We start from the raw sequence: 16,689 nt of genomic DNA, 5'->3' as shown, positions 1-16,689 counted from the left end.
GCACCCGAGTCTGCAGGACCCAGGAGGGTCGTTAGAGTGCAGCTTGGTCACCCAGAAGGCGAATTATCATCCAAGGAAGGATTCCACTGTGACTGTAGCCAGGACCGCCACACCTAGCTCATGGACCGAGGAGTAGCCACAGGAAAACCACAGTTGACGGCATCACATCTACAGCATGTTTTAGCATCTTCGGCATCCTATATCCCTTGGATCTGGGCCACTTCCATAAGAACCTACAGCAGAGGGATAAAAGTGCCTGAGACTCCCTAAAGACTGCTTCTGTATCAGAGGTAACTGTTTCTGTGGACCTTGCTGAGAAAGTTAATATTTAATGTACCTTGTAATTGCTGTATCTCCAAAGCCCTTTGGTGGATCTTTTTTGCTGTCATGTCTAAAAACACAGTCTATTTTTATAAGTGGGTGTTCGATTTCTTGAATGTCTCGTGGATTTCTGCTTCAATTGATTTGGAGCGGTTTAAATGCTTTACACCTGTTCCTTTGTGTAGGCCTTGATGCTCAGCTACCCAGAGTTGCGCAAGAGGGTTTACTGGTCCTAAAGGGGTTGGGAAGTGCATTACATGGTGAGGTTGCACAACTATAACATATAATAAAGCACATTTTCTCTCAGTTAGACACTGAGTTTCTCCGCCATCTCATTTAGGAACCCAGCCAGGTGGTTCTCATACGGAAAAGTACCCCGATGAGTCAGACATTTCCTGGGGCACAGAGCCTCCTGGCACAGGATCCAAGACCCCACATCATCCTGCTTTTTGCAGTAGTGTTGTCTGTATGAACCTTTACTAGCCTCTCCTTGATAGATTGTCACAAGACCTTCAATGCCGGGTTTTGGATCCAGACGGTGGAGCCTCTCTTCCTCTTTTGAAGGATGCGGAAGCGGAAAAAAGGTGGGCAAAGTGATGGTTTGGCCAATGTGGAAAGTAGTAACCACCTTGAGAAGAAAGGAAGGTCTAGTTCTCAGAACAACCTTGTCCGGATGGACAGCCAGAAAGGGAGGCTTCGAAGAAAGAGCTTGTAGCTCACTCATCCTACGTGCAGAGGTGATGGAAAGGTGAAAGAAAAATGATTATGTTGATGCAATAATCATAATAGAAGCATATTGAAAAGCACAGAGTACTGGTATTATATGATAAGATAAGCGGTTGATACAACCTAAATGTAATTTGGTTTGTTAAATACAATTAAAGCAGTGCACCCAGGCAGTTTCAGGCTCTATAGCCCCTGAACTCTTTTTCATTCGAAGATAGCAGAATTTGCCAACTAGCAATGAAAAGATTACAATTTGCGCCAGTTATTTGTGAATAATGTATGTTCATAGTGTAACTTAACATAAGGTGTTAATTTATAAAGTGCACCTGCACCCCAAAGGGTATGTTGGCACTGAATAATAGAGGTTTGTTGTTCTCCAGCTCGAAGGTACTCATTTCTGTCATATTCTTGAAACATGTACATCACCCAGGGTGCTGACATTTGGGGAATGACCCAGATACATCAGGGTGCCATCAGCATGCAGGAATACCCTATCCTTTTGCAAACGTCACAAAAAAGCCACCAAAAGCTCCCTAGACTCAGATCAGTGAAGAGACTCTGACAATGGTTTAAATAATACGGCAAATGACAGGCAAGAGAGGCTAGCTGTGTTTTGTTCATTGTCTCACTCGGGGTTTCAGGCAAATGTTGCACCTTATTAGTAACTTTGGTGCTTGACTCCTTCATCAGCTCCCTTCTCCCTACAGTTGAGGCGAAAACACATCCATCATAAAACTGCCAACAACTAACACCATCATACTATATTGAAATAATTAGCTAGGTACAACTTTGAGAATGTTTCCATCAGAGATGCTTACTTTTCTGTGGCTTTTGGAGTGTTCTTCTCTTCGCCTCTTGCAAAGGGCCCCTCTGACGCCTCTTTCATGAAGGTGAAGCACATTTCTGCATCCATATCTGGGTCAGCCTTACCCACTAGCTTCAGGATGGAAGCATGAAGTCGGAAAAATACCTTCCAAATAAACCAAAAGGAACATTAGCAAAGCAGACTTTTGGAGCTAGGTCTTCAAATTTTACTGTATAAATGGCCATCACAGAAAACAAGACAAGCCTTATGGAATAGTAATGGTTTCATTCAGGGTAATACATTAGCCCTAATCTCATGATGACCACCCTACTTCCAAAATCAAAACTAAATGTTCAAATGACTTTTTCAATGAAAAATAAAAGTACTGATATTTACATTGGTCCCTATTTATGGATTACATGCATTTGAAAACTACGTCAAAAAGACTTTCAGTATTTCCCCTCAGACAAACCTACCTACTTAAATAGTATCAAAGAGCAAGTCACTTACCTTTGGTAACAATCTTTCTAGTGCATACTAACTGCAGATTCCTCATCTTGTGATTATTCCCCAGGCGTCAGACTACATCTGGAAACTTTAAAGAGTGCATTTGTGCACTGATAGGTGGCGTTGTACCGCTCTGCTCTGACTTCGTTCCACTCTTGAAGTGCAGTGTGGGGACAAATATAAGAGCAACCCATGCAAGCTAACATCATTTGCTTTCTTATGCTGTCAACACCCACGACGGCAGATTGGCATAAGCAGTGTGTAGATCTCGAAATTGGGACATTTTTAGAGTAGCCACCAGAAAAATTGTTACAGAAAGAAAGTAACTTGTTCTTCTGATGGATACATCTAAATGTAGTTTTTTAATCTTGTGAATAGATACCACAGCGGTACCTTGCAAGAAAGTTGGTCTGTGACGGGCTCTACAGGACCAAGCGGGTAAAATGCCCATCTCAATGGACCCGACTGTACAGACAGCAGTGCTTCATGAACATAATTACCAATGACCACATTGCCGCCTGTCAAATGTCTAGAACATGCACTACACATGACGATGCAGAAGTGTCAGCTTTGGCTCAGGTAGAATGAGACAGTAAGCCTTTTGGGGGCTGCTTCTTCATAAGGGTGTGGTAGATCTTGATGCCAAGAACAATCCGTTTTTGCATTGCCTTACCTATATTTTGCCCAGGAGAACCCTATAGAGAGCTGATCGTCCACCCAATGTTCTTTGGTGCGATCTACATAAAATCTTAGTTCCCTTTTAGGGTCCAATTGATGAAGTCTCTCCTGCTTCTTATAGGGATGAGGTGGAGGAAAGAATGCTGGAAGCGGGACCGCCTGCTTCATATAAAATGGAGTAATTACCTTCCGCAGAAAAATAGCTTGGGTCCTCACATTAACTGATCTAGAAAGTATGCAGTATAAGGTCGGTTGTCAGTAAGAGCCTGCAGCTCGCTCACACACCTATCTGATGTTATGGTGATGAGAACATCATTTTTCAGCATCAGAAGCCTTAATGGACAACTATGTTTGTTTGTAGATTTATATAGCGCTGTTTGTCACCTGTGAGGGTATCCAGGTGCTGTCCATGGGCAAGGGGAGACTAAGTGATTTGCCAAGGAGACACAGGATGTGGTGCCGAGACTCAAACCAGGATCCCCAGCTCCCAAGTCAACAGCTCTGGTTGCTGTGCCATATTCTCGCCCACTATGCAGTGGTTCAAAAGGGGTGCACACCAAAAAAGTGAGAACTAAGTTAAAGTTCCACTGTGGCACGACAAACAATTTTGGGAAAACAAATGTTGCAAGCCTTTCCAAAAATCTCATCAAAAGAGATGTCTTAAATAAAGAAGGCTGATCTGCTAAAAAACCTATTAAAAAAACTGAAAAACCACAAAACAGCTGAAGGAGTCAACAAGTAGCTTTTAACAGTGCGCAAAGCAAGTTTTTGCTGGGCAAGGGCCAAAAAAATAAAACAACTTCGCCTGTAGTGGGTTAAAATGTCAGGTGCTGCACCAAGTGACAACTTTATCCCAAAGACTGGTGTACCTACATTTTGTGGAGGAACGCTTCACTGGAAAAATGACAACAACCTCAGGAGAAAGGTCAACCACCACCGTTCAATCTCAAAGCATGGAGCTGTAAATCCTGCAAGCTCCGGTTCAGGGCCCTGCGCAGCTACAACAGAAAAACCTCTTTAAGCAGTAGCTTGATCGGAGACTAAATGCTCACGTCGAGGAGTTCCAGGTACTACACTCTCCTGGTCCAGTCCAGGGCTGATAGGATAACTTGGGCCCAGTCTTTACTGATCTTCCTCAGAACGCAGGGCAGGAGAGGCAGCAGCTTGAAAGTCCAGAGTTCCACTCTAGATGGAATGCATCTCTGAGAGAGAGCCTTCTTTGGACCAAAGTGCAAAAGTCTTGACATTAGTTGTTGTCGGTGGCAACAATCTTGAGGCAGAGTTCACCCCATTGATAGGCGATGCCTTGCGCCAGCTCCAGTTGTAACTGCCATTCATGGTCTGCTAAACATCGGTGGTTAAGTTTGTCTGCCACGGTGTTTAGAGATCCTACCTGATGATTTACTAGCAGAGAGACTCCCTGGCGGTTTCAGCCACTTCCAGAGCCGTAGAGCCTCCTAGCATAAGACCCAAGACCCCACCCCCCCTGCTTGTTGCTGTAGCACATGACTATGGTGCGGTCTGTAAGCAACTGCACCAGTCTTCCTCTGATTGCGGGAAGAAAGACCTTCAACACCAAACAAATCACCTTCAACTATGACAGACTGATGTGGAGTTGGGTTTCCTCCACGTACCAGAGGTCTCTGATCTCCACCTCTGCCAAATGCCCCCCCCCCAACCCAGAAGATATGAATCCATCACCACTGTATATCTAGGTGGGATAGGGAGAGGGGTGTGTACCGGTCTAATCACAGTCTAACAGCCACTCCAGCAGATCTCCTACAATCTCACCTGAAATCTGTAAGCAACCCAACAAACTCCCCTGGTGCTGTGCCCACTGGAACGCGAGGTCTGGTTACAGAGCCTGCATAGGCCATATGGCACGTTTTACCAGCAGGAAGCCAATAGTAGCCTCAGAGTCATCCACACTGAGATCCAGAACAGAGTCTCAAACATCAGAATCATAGCCTGATTGTCCTGGTATCGCCACTACAGGGCAAAGTCACGAAACAGTACCATATGCAGATTGGATCTGAGAAACAGGAGCGTCTGTTAGTGAGTCAAGTTTGATTTAGGCATGTTGATAGTGAACCCCAACCGAGTTAGGAGTTTCGCTGTCATCTAGAGGTGGTGCACGACTGCGTGAGCGAGCCCACTTTCAAGAGCCAGTGGTCGACGTAGGGGGAGATTGGTACACCCAAACTTCGAAGATGCTGTGACCACTTCCATCACTTTTGACGCACTGGTGGGGCCAAAAGGAAGCAATGTGAACTGAAATTTCTTTTGGCCCACTATGAACCACAGTTAGAGTCTGTGGGGCTGCAGAATGGGAATATGGAAATAGGTATCCTGCATGTCCAATGCCACCAACCAGTACCCATCGTCTAGGGTAGACAGGACCTGGGCTAGAGTCAGCATCATGACTGTATCCCTCGATAGGAAGACATGAAGAGGGTGAAGTTGTAAAATAGGACGAAAGCCTATGTCCCTTTGAGCACAAGGAAGTAGCAAGAGTAACACCCAGTTACTACTACAGAGGCTGAAATCCTCTTTATGGGCCCTTTGGTCAAAAGGGTCTGTGCTTCATGATGCAAGATGGACAGGTGCCCCTCCGTCAACCGACCTGATCGGGGTGGAATGTGAGGTGAGAAGTAAAGAAAGGAGAAGGCTTAGCCCCGATGTACAATTTGAAGGGCCAACTTCTTCAAAGTGATGACTTGCCACCCTTGGAGGACATATCTCCGACACAGGGGCCGTGTGCCCGCAAGGACAAATTAAATTGGTTTAGTGACTGCGAATGCTGGAGATGTGGGGGACTAAGCTGTATGTTTTCTCTGCTTTACTGGTTTTGTCTGTGTGCCATGGCCTCAACCACCAAAGGGCTGAAATGCCTCCTTCACTGGAGGAGAAGTCAACGCTGAAAGCTCCTGCTATACCCATAAAGGTGGAAAAATTGATGGCCCTGTCTGGTGGGGGCAAAAACACCCAAGAATGTGCTGTAGCCCCGCTTTCCTTAAGCCGCTCTAGGGCTGAAATTGCCTTGTTGCCAACAAGAACAACGCTTCCTGGGACACCTTTACCCCCTCAGTGAAAATTGTATCAAAAAGGTTCTTCAGAGTATCAATCCATCTAATTACTTCAGTGACCCGTTACCATCTACCACCTATAAAGGAATTAAGGATGAAATCTCCCCCTTCTGGACAAAGATCGTCAATGCGTCACTGTCACAAGGCACAATCCCAGAATGCCTAAAGTAGGCTCAGGTAAGACCTACATTAAAAAAAACACAGCTGACAGTACAGATCTTAACAACTTTCGACCTATCCCCAGCATCCTCACTCTAGCCAAACTCCTTGGAAAAATGCGTCCAGTCAAAACTATGTGCGCACATCGAAAATTTCCATCTCCTGGACCAACACCCATCTGGCTTTCGTAGTGGGCACAGCGCTGAATCAACTCTCACCCACGTGATGGATGACATCTTAATAATGCTTGATCGCAATGAATCCTGCCTCCTTATCCTACTTGACCTTTCCTCCACATTTGACACTGTCAATCATGACAACCTCCTATTCATTCTGGAGCATAGGCCGGTCCTTTCTGGTCAGGTGCTGCATTGGTTCTCGTCCTTCCTGCAGCACAGGACCCAAAGAGTTAAAGCGAACTACTCACTCTCCCAGCCATCCCCAGTCAGCATGGGGGTTCCCCAAGGGTCCCCCTTATCTCCCATTCTCTTCAATTTGTTCCTGGAACCATTAGCTAATGTTCTAAAATCCTTGGACATTCGCTTCCATATGTATGCAGACATCACTTCACTCAACTCCACCCTACTGACTACCCAAAACTGGTTAACTGCGAACCACCTCCTGCTAAACACCTCCAAAACAGAATTCCTCCTCATTTCTCCCCCGAAACATACTCCTAAAATCGACCTATGGATGAACCAAATCACCGCCTTCAACTGCTACCCCCCCGCATTATCAACTCAGCGAAATCTCTAGGAATTACCCTGGACAAGTATCGGAATATGAAGACTCACATTAGCAATCTGTGCAAGGGAGATAACCACCTTCTGAGAACACTCAGGAATCTCAAACCTTTCCTACCCCAAGCAGATTTCAAGCAAGTGGTCCAAGATCTTCTTTTGCTGAGACTTGACTATGGCAGTGCTAACGCTATGTAGCCTCCCCAAATACACGTTGGCCCCCCTAAAGGCTTCACTTAATGCAGCTGCCAGATTGATCACGGGCACCAAGCGAAATGTACACATCTCCCCGGTTTTAAAATCGCTAAACTGGCTACCCTACGATGCTAGAATTCAACTGAAGATTGCCTGCCAATCACACAAAACCCTCCACTTCAAAATCCCCATCTACCTTGCACAAAACGTAGAACTATCCGGAGGAGGTAGACTGTCAAGTAGTGCTAATTCCCTCCTCTTGAAACAACAGATCTTCCGCAAAAAGAGAACATGCCAACGAGCCTTCTCTGGCTCTGCTCCTAAAATTTGGAACTCTCTTCCACCGGAAATTCGGAGGATCTCTTCCAAGGCTGCTTTCAAACTGAAAGCAAAAAGATTCCTCATGAAAAAGTTCTTACCTTAACACAAGGGGCAATTTTTAGCTCTAAGCGCATCGGACATACTTTAGTAGCGGTTATTATTCCTGCATATAAGTATTATTTTTGGTTTGGTTATTATTCCTGTACATGATTATTGAATTTACTCCCATCATCTAGTCCGTTCTTCGTTCACCCAGGTGTATAAATATCTGTTAGATGTTCAGCATTTGATTCAATGGCTATTAGACTCCCCATTTGACTTATGTTTTGATTGCTTTGGTACTGGTTATTATTCCTGTATATGATTATTGTATTTACTCCCCTTATGACACTATGCTCCATTCCTCGTTCACTCAGGTTTATAAAAGAGCTGTTATGTGTGCACTATTTGATTCAATGCCTATTAGATTCCCCAAGTAAGACTCCTGTTTTGATTTGTTACCTTTCCCTCAAATTGTAGAGCGCACTGATATCCTTCGGAATCAAGTTTGCGCTATATAAAACTTTATAAATAAAAGACGAGAGCTATCAAAATGTATGCCCATCAAAGATACCTGGACATGCCCAGAGAAGCCTATAGACTTAATCCAGGCATGGCATCGAAGAGCCACAGCCATACCCATCACTCGACATAAGCAGCTGATCATGTCCAAACCAGACTGGATTGCACACATCCATCCTCAATAGCTTGGGTCAGGGACACCCTGAGATTGTATGGAACTGAAGGCAATACCTGAGCTACTATGTCCCATACTGCATTGGAGTGGTGGCCAAGAAAGCAGCCGGTAGTCACTGAACGCAGAGCAAGGTATGTGGAACAAAAGGTATGTTTTCCAAACATTCTTTTAGACCCGCAATCAAGTGGGTAAGGCATTGGGATTGATCATACTGGTGGATGCCTACACTACCAAACTTTCAGGTGTAGGATGTTGGGTATGAAAAGCAGAGGGTGCACAGCAAACTATTAACTGGTGGCCTTGAACATGGTTTCACTCTAGTGTCCATAAGGGTTTACATAAGGACCTTATTAAATGGCAAAAGACCTTCTGTTGGTGCTTAACCAGGCAGGAGCACCTCTATCAAAATATTGGTCTTCAGCCCCATAGTGAGAAGTTGCAGATTCATTATATATGCTGCCCTCAACATAACACCCACAAAGGAGACACTCACCTAAGTGGCAGGACCAGGAGGTGAAACAAGACCAGTATCTGGAGAAGTATCCAGGCCACTAGCAACTTGGAGTTCTTCAAACCAATATTCTTTAGCATTTCCTTACTATAACGTAGCAACCTGTCCCAGTATGGATGCATATTGCTCAGAACTTTGGTACTGTGCGCACATATACGTTTTGTGAAATCCCATACAGGGGCCCGTAGACCAAACAAAATAATTTTCAACATTTACAAAATTGGAGAATTATCTCTTGGTGGTATACTTATTTAGGACAGAGATTTAATTTAATGAAGGATTTTTGGGACTTGTTGGAATATGTATGGCTAGCTGAACGTGAACGATTTTTTTCTTTACAATTTTGGCAGTTACAATTCTGTGTTTTTTGGCTAGAAGTTTGGATAGCCCCGTGGAAGTAACCTTGATGAAACACGTTTTGGCGGATAAGAGAATAACTTATATCTGATGTGCAAAAAAAGTTGTGGACTATTGGAATATTTCAACAGCATGCCATCTTTGTTGTAATCTGTTTTATGTAGGATAATACTGTTTGTGTCTGCTGTTACAGATATTCAATTGGCTTAATTTTAACACATTGCATGTAAGGACCCTATTTGTAGATGACTGTAATTCTCAACTTTGTTTCAGAATTAAAACTTTATACATTTTTCTACATGTACAATATTGTTTGCTTAACACTGTTGTGTGCGCCAGACAAGTTAGGATTTGTATATTTGGGATTGGCACTTCTTGGCAGGAGAAGTGTAGTCCGTTGCAATACTAGTTTCAATCCAAATCTGGCTTTATGTAACATTGACCACTACAATTGGGGATTGTGCAGTTATTCTGTTTCCACTGCTACCACTAGGATGGCTTTTTTATTTTTGTTTTTATAATTTCTTTATTAGCTACTGCATAGCATACAACATAAGAGGCTTATCATTCACACTGCATCTTGGACAAATTGAATAATTCATTTTGCAATAGGCCCCACAACTTTAGAGCACAACGAAGAATAAAAACAAACTAAAACAAATGGCATCTCATGATGGCAGAAATGACAAAGACAATAACTTGAAAAAAGGAAATTCCGTCACAGCTATCCATGAGTCAGTCATATTTATGTCCAACTGGGTCATCTTGTCACCCGTATGAATTCTAGGCCCAGCCGGGTCACCTCTCTGCTTTCGCTGAAATAATGTTCAAAACGGCTCCAGCTTTAATTATTTAGACATTCATTATCTATTGTGCCTAGTCCGTTTATGGCATGCAACAAGTCATGTTATTTGCTTTGGGGGGAGGGGGGCGTTATGTCTGAATTACCTTCCCTAGTACGGCTAGGGGAGCCCCCAGGTGGAGTAGGTACTCTTTGACTCTCTATAGATTTTAATAATTCCTGCAATGGTGTCCAGATGTCTCTAAGACGGAATTCTGGTGGCATCAGCATTTGCAGAAAACCACATCCATGAGCCAATCCTTCTCTGTAGGTGTTCGTCAACTGTCTCACACCATAGCTACTCTACGTTTTGCCAGTAGCATGGCAACCAATCTGCGTTTTGCTGGTGGCACCTCTTTAACGTACTCACGGAGGCCAAGCAGCGGTGTACCTTCAAGTCGAAACTCCAGTATGGCCTGAATAGCCACAAACACAGTGGTCCAATACCTCGCAACCTCAGGAAAGACCCATTCCAGGTGAAGAAAGTCTGCCCGTGGGTCGGCACATCGAGGGCAGCTCTCGGTATCTGTTAGCCCTAAGCTGTGTAGCTACAACAGGGTAAGGTATAGGCGGTGTAAGAAGTTGAAGTGTATTAGCCTTAGCGGCAATAGTTCCAGTGTGACTCTGTGAACTCTGGGCTTAGGTCTATTTGCCAGAAGGACTTTGTGCACAGTGCTGTCTTTGGCATGTGCCGCTGTACTCCAGAGTACTGTTGAGTTATTAATTTCCGAACTGCGGGTATATTAAGCATCTGCTCTAGTAAGGGCAGCGTCTGTGGTGGCGCTGGGAATGTAGGGTTCTGTATGCGGGACGTGGCCCTAAGTTGGTAAAAAAGTAGTGTGTCTGCAGCATTCGTCTGGTGCATGCCTGTAAAGGGTGGTACTGGGAGGAACTCACCACCTGGGTACAAGTCCCTCCTGGGCCCAATGGACACTTTCCATTGTGTTTATTTCTCCGCATTGAGCCTTGTATGGAGCGTACAGTGCAGTGTCAAGGGGAAGAGGGGCTGCGAGATAATGTTGAATCGCTACATGTGGTGATATGGAGTGGGGTGTATCCAGGAATGTTAAAATTGAGCCTGTGCGCATCGGGCATATAATGCAGGGTCTGTCACGCCCAGCCGACCTTGCACAAAGGGCAGAGTGAGAACCTCCCAGGAGATACATGGTTGTTTTCAGGCCCAGGTTAGGGATATCAAGTTAGACCATCGTATACGGAAGAAAGAACGCGTGAGTGGCATCAGGAGGTTTTGGAATAAATAAAGGAACATGGGCAGAATGACCATCTTGGCGATGGCAATACTACCACTATGATAGTTAATAATCTTCATTATATTGGGGAACAAAATTACCCCTATCATCAAAATTGCCATTGTCTGAATCAGTGATGGAAATATTTTTGGACCCTACTGAGTGGTGAGTACAAAAGAATCATAATCAGAGGATTGTCCACTCACTGCACTCTGATGGGAACCAGGCAAGATGTTGGTCAAGGCAGTGGAGGATTTTGCTTGGAGCTAGAAAGTACAATGGGCTGTAAATATTCCTGCATTGGTACCAGCGTCACACGGCAACTGGCATAGTGGGTGGCACTAGAACTGAAGTCGGCAATGAAGCCAGTGCCGAACCTAATGCAGATATGGAAAGCACTGAAGGTGCAGACGGCAGACCCAGCGGTGGATGCCCGAATGGAGGCCCTGCAGATTCTTGGAGCATGAAGGCACATCAAAGGGAACCGGTAAAATGCTGAAAATGTGTACCAAGGCCTCCCTAAGGGCCTTCACTTGCTGTGACGCCGCAGACTGACCTGGAAATTAAGAGGGTATTAGGACCAAACTCAGAGTCTGCTTCAATGGAGATTTGGAGAGGAGACCGAAAGGCACATTGATGCCCTTGCAGCTTCCCTGGAGTTCGATAGCAGAGGGAAGAGGCCGATTCCGCTTTGATTTCTTATTCGTCTTTTTGGACTTACCTAAAGACTTTGACCGAGACGATAATCTGCTGTAGAAATGATTCTAGGAGTTGGAACAGGACCATCCTTTCGACTTCTACAGATCACAGCATGGATGGAGTCTTCTGATGTTTGGTGACATACAACTTCGCCTAACTGTCCTCACAGGCTTTTGGATTCATATGAGCACAGTAGTTACAGACCCTCGAGTAAAACCATGATTCCAGGGTCTGGGAAGACAGACTTTGTGAGGTCTGTCACAGATATCTCTTTGTGACAGTCACTACACGACTTGAATCCTGTAGCATAGAGGGCTGCCTGTGTAGAAATTTTGAGTAAAAGAGTCAACAAAAGAACAAGGATTAACACCAGATCTGCATCTGAAGGTGAGGAATGAAAGGAACTCACATAAGTGTGCATCAGTAGTGCTTATAAGAGGACACCACCTACCGGCGAGCAGGAATGATGCTTTAAAGATTCGGGTTTTGGCCTCACACCTGGGAATCCTACGGTTAGAAGTACCAATCAGTAACACAGACCATCTTCCCTTCTCAGAGAAACAAGTAAACTTCACCAAGGGTAGGCAATGTGGTTATCAAGGAAAGGTGTTCATACTAAGAACAAGCATTTGCAATGCAATATGTCTCACATTTGCAAGAGTTTAAGCTATTGGCATTGTAAATAACACTGCCTTTTATTTATGTTTTAAAAACCAACAGGTAAATAAAAGGCATTGCCATTTACAATGCCAATAGCTCAAACTCTCACAACTACGAGACCTATTGCATTGCAAATGCTTGTTTAATTCTGAGTTTGTGCTTCTCTAGACCAAATACTACTAAACTATACTGCCTACCAGTAATGATGACATGTGACTCCTACACCTTGTAGTCGTCTGTCTTAAGTAACATTTTCCATATGATGACTTACACACATATGATTATCTCTGTGTAAAGTGTGTTTCATGCAAAGTGCTCTGACACCCTACACTGGTATGAGTGCTACTATATATGCATCTGAGAGAGAGTGGTTATGGAGACTTGGCCACGTTAAAGGATGGTGGTGAGAAAATCCGTGATGGAGGTGGTCATTGGGGGGGGGGGGGGGGGGCGCCAACAAATATTGTCGCACAGAGTGCCACCAGCTCTAAAGCCGGGCCTGACCCCAGGTGCCATGATTTATAAACTGCATCGACAAGATTACAGGTAGGGATGGAAGGGCTTGGAAGCTATGGCAAACGGGACTATGGTGACCGAATGCCTACACACACTAGATCCCAAACAGAATGTTACCTTCATAGAAGGACTTCCTGGTTATGGGTGTACTTTAGAGTGAGATGAGGTGGAATAATATTTAAAGTAAAAACAACAATGAACAGAAGCCAGGCAGCACATAGTTTGGTTGTTTTCACTCTCCAGTTCATTAAGTTTGGACTTGACCTTTGTGTTTCTCCACTTTTGTTATTTCCCTTCTCGGTTCCTTCACAGTCAGGGTTTTCCGCCGTTAACCTCTTTGTTCTGTGGTTTATGTCAAGGCACGTTCGGGTCTTTATGCTTTGCTTCTGAGCTCCGGCCCTTCCGGCGCCCGGGCTCCAAAAGACCTCAGTTGAAATAATTTATACCCCAAATTACGTTTGATTGCCCTGTGGCCGCTAGACCAAGGATCTCTCACAGCCCCTAAAAATGGAGGCATGTTTATACATCATGAAAACGAAAAACACGATTTAATCACTTTTAGTTGACAACAATATATGTTTGTAAGTGTTGCTGTGTGCACAGAGAGAACTTAACTGGGAAGTAACTAAACAATGAAAATTCACTTTCAGTTTATAAACGGTGTCTGTGTCCACTGGGATCCTCCAGAAACAATGCACTCCATCATAGCCTAGTCCCTTTCGCGGGCCTAATTTTGCTAAACTGTTACTCTACTGTATACGTGGATTTAATGTAAGGAACTCTGCACATATTAAGATTATTTTCAGTGGTGTCATGAGCATATTTATTTCGAGGCTCCATGAAGCACAATGCTGGTTTTTCGAATTACTCACAGGTTTCTGTGGGTCCAACTCCACTGAAAAATGCCCGGGATTGTTGTTGACAGCATCGAACTCCAGGATCTTGTGCGTAGGATTGAAGAGGTGGATACTCTGGCGGTCCATCTGCAGAAAACGGATGCTACTAGCTGCTGGTAGGCTCATTTCAGATAGCTGCAAGTACCCTGACAGCGAGTGAGCGAGACGGCATTAACCCAAAATTATTCTCGATATACGGGAGAAGCTAATCTTTTTAAGACATCGCTACAGGTATGCCTTTTAGATATAGTGTTTGCCACAGATAGGAGGCTAGGAAGAAGGATTTATTAAGCTTTAAGAACAACCTCTCCTCTCTCCCCCATCAGGTCATCTGGTTCTTGAATTTTAATAACCACACTTTGAAAAAATCCACTGGAAGGAATACTGGTTTTAATCGTTAAGAGAGCAATAAATACCGGTTTGCAGATTTAAACAGGTAGGCTCCAGATTAATATTTTGTTACAAGATATGACATAATTTGGAGAACCATCATCTTGACTGGTGCACATTTTCTATTTAGGATAGAGAACCAGCCGCTCAGAGTTTCACGATTTTTACCAGACCAAAGGATCATCATACACGCAGACTTTGATATCTAGAAATTTAGCTGCCTGAGCAATAAGGGCAAGAGCAACCTGCAATTAGATCCCCCCAGATCTGGCACTTAGTCATATATGGAATGTGAGGAATTAAGAATCTCTTGTGTTGGCTAATAACCAGCCATGTTTTGACATCACGTAGATTGAAATTCATTTTTTAAAATAGGGGCCTATGATTATGACCCCCCGTCAACTACCATTATATAGTAATTCTGTTGCATATTTTGGAAAATCTGTTATCACTAAGCTGGGACAGTGGGCAACGGTATACTCTGTTGTTTTCTCTCTAAAAGCATGAAGTTAGAATACCATATGTATAAATATCAAGTAATGGAGTAGAGGGTAAATGTTAGAGACTGTGAACCCAAGAAGAATGACGTTATTCAGTTTTTCTTGTCTTTAGAATTAGAACATGACTGGCCTTATAATGGGGCTAGTGTTATTAGATTGTGTTTACATTGGTCTAACTACGAGTATTTTCAATAGACCTCACATATTGTCTACTTGTGTATATATATATTTATTATAGGGAGATATTACTGACCCCTTTATGGTGACAGATAAACAGCAAGTCTTGACAAAGGTGTTTATTACCAATAGAACCCACCGAAACGCGTCGATGCCTATTCCTGGTACAATTCAAGACTCTGACATCGATGTTGACGTACAGATGCTGTAGTAGCAAAATATCGATGGAAACATAATGGAGTCCGAATGTACAATCTGTATTTAACAATTTTCAAGTTTTACTTTTTCTGTCCTTAGCTTCAATTGTGCAGGCCATAATTGATTGTCTTGTTTTGTTTTGTTTTATGTATTTTTAGATTAGGGCACTAGATTAGTTAGCCCAACTATATTGTTTTTATTCACAATGTATTCATAATAAATGATTTTTAAACTGTTAATTTTTGGTGTTATATACAATTGTACTGTTTGCATTTGGAGGTATGTTTATGTGAACCTGTTTTTAATTTAACTCAAGGGAACCTTTGAAACTTTGGGTCATTTCAGATAGGACAGGGCAAGATGCATTTGCAGCTCACAAAAGCGTTCCCTGCCACCTGGGAAGGCCTTTCAACAGAAATTAAAGGTAACCGTGGAACAACTAGCGATATTTCCACGGTAATGGCAAGCTAGAGCATACAGCTGTCTCACACTTGCAATAAAATATAATCTAGTGCTGCTAAAGCAGAAAGGTTTTCTGTACACCTCCTCACCTTGAGCGCCCAAACAAGTTGCACATGTTGCTTTGCTCTTCAATTACTGCGGGGCGATGCAACAATTTATGAAGAGGACATATTTTTCTGGAACTAATAGAGACCAGGGGGCGAACATTATGCATCCTGTGAAGAGTTACCACTGTATCCTGTTAGAAGAATACATTTATCACGGCTAATGAGGATGCGTGCTTATGAATCAACTTGCAGGGACAAACTGGAAGTAATCAGCTGGCTCGCTAAAAGTAGTTTGCTTCCCTTTTTAACCCCTGGGGAAGGTTGTGGGGTCGACACCCACTTGCCAGAGTCTGCAAAGCAAAGAAAGGTCAACTGCAAAGAAGAAGACAATTTAAACAAGACGCTACAGACACATACGGCTGTCATACTAGCGCAGCAGACAACATTATAATATGAACATAAACAAGCTGGCTCAGTGGAGCCGACGGGGGGAGGGAAACTGGCAACACGTGTATCGCGCTGCCAGCCTCAGGGGACAGGAGATGTGCACGCGTACGGAGCGCACATCTCCTGTCCATACGCGTGCACATCTCCTGTCCGCGCGTGCCACCTCCTGTTTCCCTTCCGGACAGAAAGCGTCAGCAATAGAGTCTCGCAAGCGAAGCAGGGCATGCGCTGCATTGGCACGCGAAGCCTAAAAAGGGGTTTAACTCAATTTTATTGAAATTCTTTTGAAATGTTTGGGATACATTAAAGTCTTTGGCCCGAGATATGGCTTAGAGTGGGCTCACAGATATCTGAACAGCCACTAAGAAGAAAGCCTGAATGAGGTAATTTTGAGTTTACTTCAGAAAGGATTCAGAAGGTAGATTGGGCATGAGCTGTAAAGACACCAGAGAGACAAAGATGAC

The 16,689-nt window shown here is 43.8% G+C and overlaps 1 protein-coding gene across 4 annotated transcripts in view; it reads right to left on the bottom strand.

Annotated features, from left to right (window-relative positions):
- Nucleotides 1–16,689, bottom strand: part of CABIN1 (calcineurin binding protein 1) — a 1,446,726-nt gene that overhangs the window by 654,137 nt on the left and 775,900 nt on the right. For all 4 annotated transcript variants that reach the window (XM_086942778.1, XM_086942776.1, XM_086942775.1 and 1 more), the window contains exon 26: nucleotides 1,866–2,017. In XM_086942778.1, the coding sequence (XP_086798904.1) occupies nucleotides 1,866–2,017 (152 nt within the window). The remainder of the gene's footprint in view (nucleotides 1–1,865; nucleotides 2,018–16,689) is intronic.

Source organism: Lissotriton vulgaris, chromosome 11, assembly GCF_964263255.1.
Source record: "Lissotriton vulgaris chromosome 11, aLisVul1.2, whole genome shotgun sequence".
Classification (NCBI taxonomy): Eukaryota; Metazoa; Chordata; class Amphibia; order Caudata; family Salamandridae; genus Lissotriton; species Lissotriton vulgaris.
This window is presented reverse-complemented; position numbering and strand designations above follow the sequence as displayed.